This window comes from Carlito syrichta, unplaced genomic scaffold (assembly GCF_000164805.1).
Source record: "Carlito syrichta isolate Samal-C Ts95f unplaced genomic scaffold, Tarsius_syrichta-2.0.1 Scaffold315647, whole genome shotgun sequence".
Classification (NCBI taxonomy): domain Eukaryota; kingdom Metazoa; phylum Chordata; class Mammalia; order Primates; family Tarsiidae; genus Carlito; species Carlito syrichta.
In genome coordinates this window covers 81,981-85,224 of record NW_007259743.1, presented here as the reverse complement: position 1 = coordinate 85,224, position 3,244 = coordinate 81,981, and the positions used below count along the sequence as shown (strand labels likewise).

General features: G+C 38.4%; 1 protein-coding gene across 1 annotated transcript; it reads left to right on the top strand.

Moving 5' to 3' along the window:
- The first annotated feature begins 1,383 nt into the window (after positions 1–1,383).
- Positions 1,384–2,331, top strand: LOC103275716 (olfactory receptor 5B3-like). The gene has a single exon (XM_008073112.2). It carries the CDS (start codon positions 1,387–1,389, stop codon positions 2,329–2,331), a length of 945 nt encoding a protein of 314 aa, XP_008071303.1. The 5' UTR covers positions 1,384–1,386.
- Positions 2,332–3,244: the final 913 nt, after the last annotated feature.

Sequence of the window (3,244 nt, the reverse complement as noted above, 5' to 3'; positions counted from 1 at the left end):
TTAATTCAAATTTCCCCCCGAGAAAACATATCTGTGGGCTAAAGGTAGCCCACAAACTATGAACTTCCAATCCTCAATATCCATTATGCAACTATGCAATAACAGTAATAATAAAAAGAGATGTTCAACACAAGAAAATTATGAATTTTAAGAAAGACTTTAGCAAAAGGTGTCTACGTGAAACAAACAGAGCAGGCAATCTTATAGGCAGAGCATGAACCATTAGAGCGTTCGTTAAATCTGAGATTAAAAAGTGTGTTTAAAAAAAAGCAAATTTAACAGTGAGTCTTCAAGACTTAAAACCTCATGCTCACCTAAAGTCTTATGTTGCCTCCTACCTTCTTCAACCAGATAGAAGTCATCATTTTATCCTAATGATAACAGCACAGCTAGCACGCATCAGGCTGTGCTAAACACATAGCATTTTACTCACAGACATTTTTAAAATGTACTGTCTCATTTAATCCACAAATAATACCTTGGTGTAGGTCTCATTATCATCATTATTTTGTAGATGAAGAAAATCTGGTTCAGGAAAGTTAGGTTAGGACCCGTGATCCGTAGGTTGTACACGTAGGGATGACATGCACCTCTTCCTAGAGCCAAAGCTCTATGCCCAGTGCTGTTCCCTCCCCCTCAGAATTGTCTCAGCAGGTTATACATTCTCCTACAGACCCAGTTATCTCACCACGTCTACTATGCATGCATCTCTCAGTTAATTCATTGTGAAACCTCAAACAGTATGGAATAATGGAGACAAGGAGTAGTAAATTCAGTTGAATTAAGTTTGATTTAAGTTCGATTTAGACCCCTGGACTTGGTAAACCTTCCATCTGAGGTCAAAGCTTTGCCTGCCAATGAATACTTCTTTAAACATGGCAAAATTACTCAATCTCTGGTACCTCACATTCTAAATGAAGGTAATAACCACTCAACTTCACAAATTTGTTGAGAGGAATCAGTGAATATAGATGTAAAACTGTCTGGAACAGCTGCTGATACTTTAGCAACATAGAAGTCTATGAATTTATTAGGCAAGAAAAAGTTGAACTGCCTGATTTATTAATTCTAGAATTGTCATGTTGGAAAATTCATTACATTTCCCAAATCTCAGCTTATAAACATATAAAATTTTAAAACTGCAGAGAGGATCCATGCAGTTCCTTCATACAACGGTATAGAGCTATATAAATAATGAATGCACTCAATTTTGTTGTTAAGCTCATGTATTAGTTAAGTATAATAATATAGCATATTATTGCTACAATGAAATAATGCATATGGTATATTAACATTTCCGTTTCACTGCAATCTCTACTACACTTAATGCTCTGCTCCTTTATGTCTCATTGTGATAGGTCATCTCCTGATTACCAAATAATGTTGATGGAGAACAATACAGAAGTGACAGAATTCATCCTTCTAGGAATAACTGATGCCTCAGAGCTGCACATCCCTCTCTTTATCATATTCACTCTCATTTACCTCATCAATGTGGCTGGAAACCTGGGGATGGTCATTTTGATTCTCTGGGACTCTCATCTCCATAATCCAATGTACTTTTTCCTGAGTAACCTGTCTCTAGTGGACTTTTGCTACTCTTCAGCTGTCACTCCCAAGGTCATGGCTGGACTCCTTAAAGGAGACAAGGTCATTTCTTATGGTGCTTGCGCTGCGCAGGCATTCTTTTTTGGAGGCTTTGCCAGTGTGGAAAATTTACTCTTGGCATCAATGGCTTATGACCGCTACGCAGCAGTGTGCAAACCCCTGCATTACACTACCGCCATGACGACAGGTGTGTGTACATGTCTGACCATAGGCTGCTATGTTGGTGGTTTCCTGAATGCCTCTATCCACACTGGGGAAACATTCAGTCTCTCTTTCTGTATGTCCAATGTGGTTCATCACTTTTTCTGCAATATTCCTGCAGTCATGGCTTTGTCTTGCTCAGATAGACATGTGAAAGAACGGGTTCTTGTTTATGTAGCCAGCTTCAATATATTCTTTGCCCTTCTAGTTATCTTGATATCCCACCTATTCATATTTGTCACCATCCTAAAGGTACCCTCAGCTGCAGGATACCAGAAGGCTTTGTCCACCTGTGCCTCCCACCTCACTGCAGTCTCCATCTTCTATGGGACTATTATCTTCATGTACATACAGCCCAGCTCCAGTCATTCCATGGACACAGACAAAATTGCAGCTGTGTTTTACACCATGGTCATACCAATGCTGAACCCTGTGGTCTACAGTCTGAGGAATAAGGAGGTGAAGACTGCATTCAAGAAAGTTATTGGGAAGACTACAATAAAATCATTTTTAGGATTGTGAGTTTAACATGGTATGATGAACAACCTCATTTCATTCCTCTCTGGTGTTCTCCAGATACCCAGTGACATTTGACATTTTAAAATCCACACTGAGGTTACATTTTGGAAGTAATACCCTTACCTCTTCAAAAGTCTGTTGTCTAGAAATGTAATACCTGAATGAGGATGGCTAAAGGGAAGCATACAATGTTTCAGTTCTGCTTGGCAAAAAAAAAAGCTTATTTAGGAGATTTCTTTCATTCACTCTTTCTTTCTTTCAGAGTTCAGCTGTTTATTGAACACATTATAAAAAGCTTAGTCAAACAGACCAAAGCCCATGTCATCATCAGACTCCTCAGATTCTTCCTTCTTTGCTTCCACTTTCTTCTCGGCTCAGGCAGCAGCACTCTTTCAATAGACATTTTCTCTATTGTATGTTAATAGCAACATATGTTTAAAACAGTTACAAAAACAAAGCCATGAACAGAAGTGCACCCATGTAAGCACAAACACATGGGAGTAGAAAATTAGCCAAAGGTAAATGGAATGTGACTAGTGTTGAAATAAGTTCATTAATCAGAGTATTAGAATATAAATTTGTGACTAATGTTATTATTTTTTTCTTTTTTTCTTTTAAAGATGTGAGATACAATTCAGGGTTAGATATACAATCCTCCATTATGCAGGTATCCTTGTTGCTGAGGTGTGCCCCTCCTTCCCCAGGTAGATTCCCACTACTACCAGTCCTGCTTTCCTGCCCACTCCAGGCAGTTTCCCGCTACTGTCAATCCTTGTCTTATAGTATTACAATAATTGTTCAAAGTCCGTTAATGAGTGAGAACATGTGATACTCAGTTCTTTGTTTCTGTGAAAGATCACTCAGTATTATAGACTCGAAGTCCATCCAGGTTGCTGTGAATATTTTTTATTAAGTT

Excerpts from the sequence above, each read along its gene's own strand:
- LOC103275716 (XM_008073112.2), top strand. The coding sequence starts at position 1,387 with ATGGAGAACAATACAGAAGTGACAGAATTCATCCTTCTAGGAATAACT.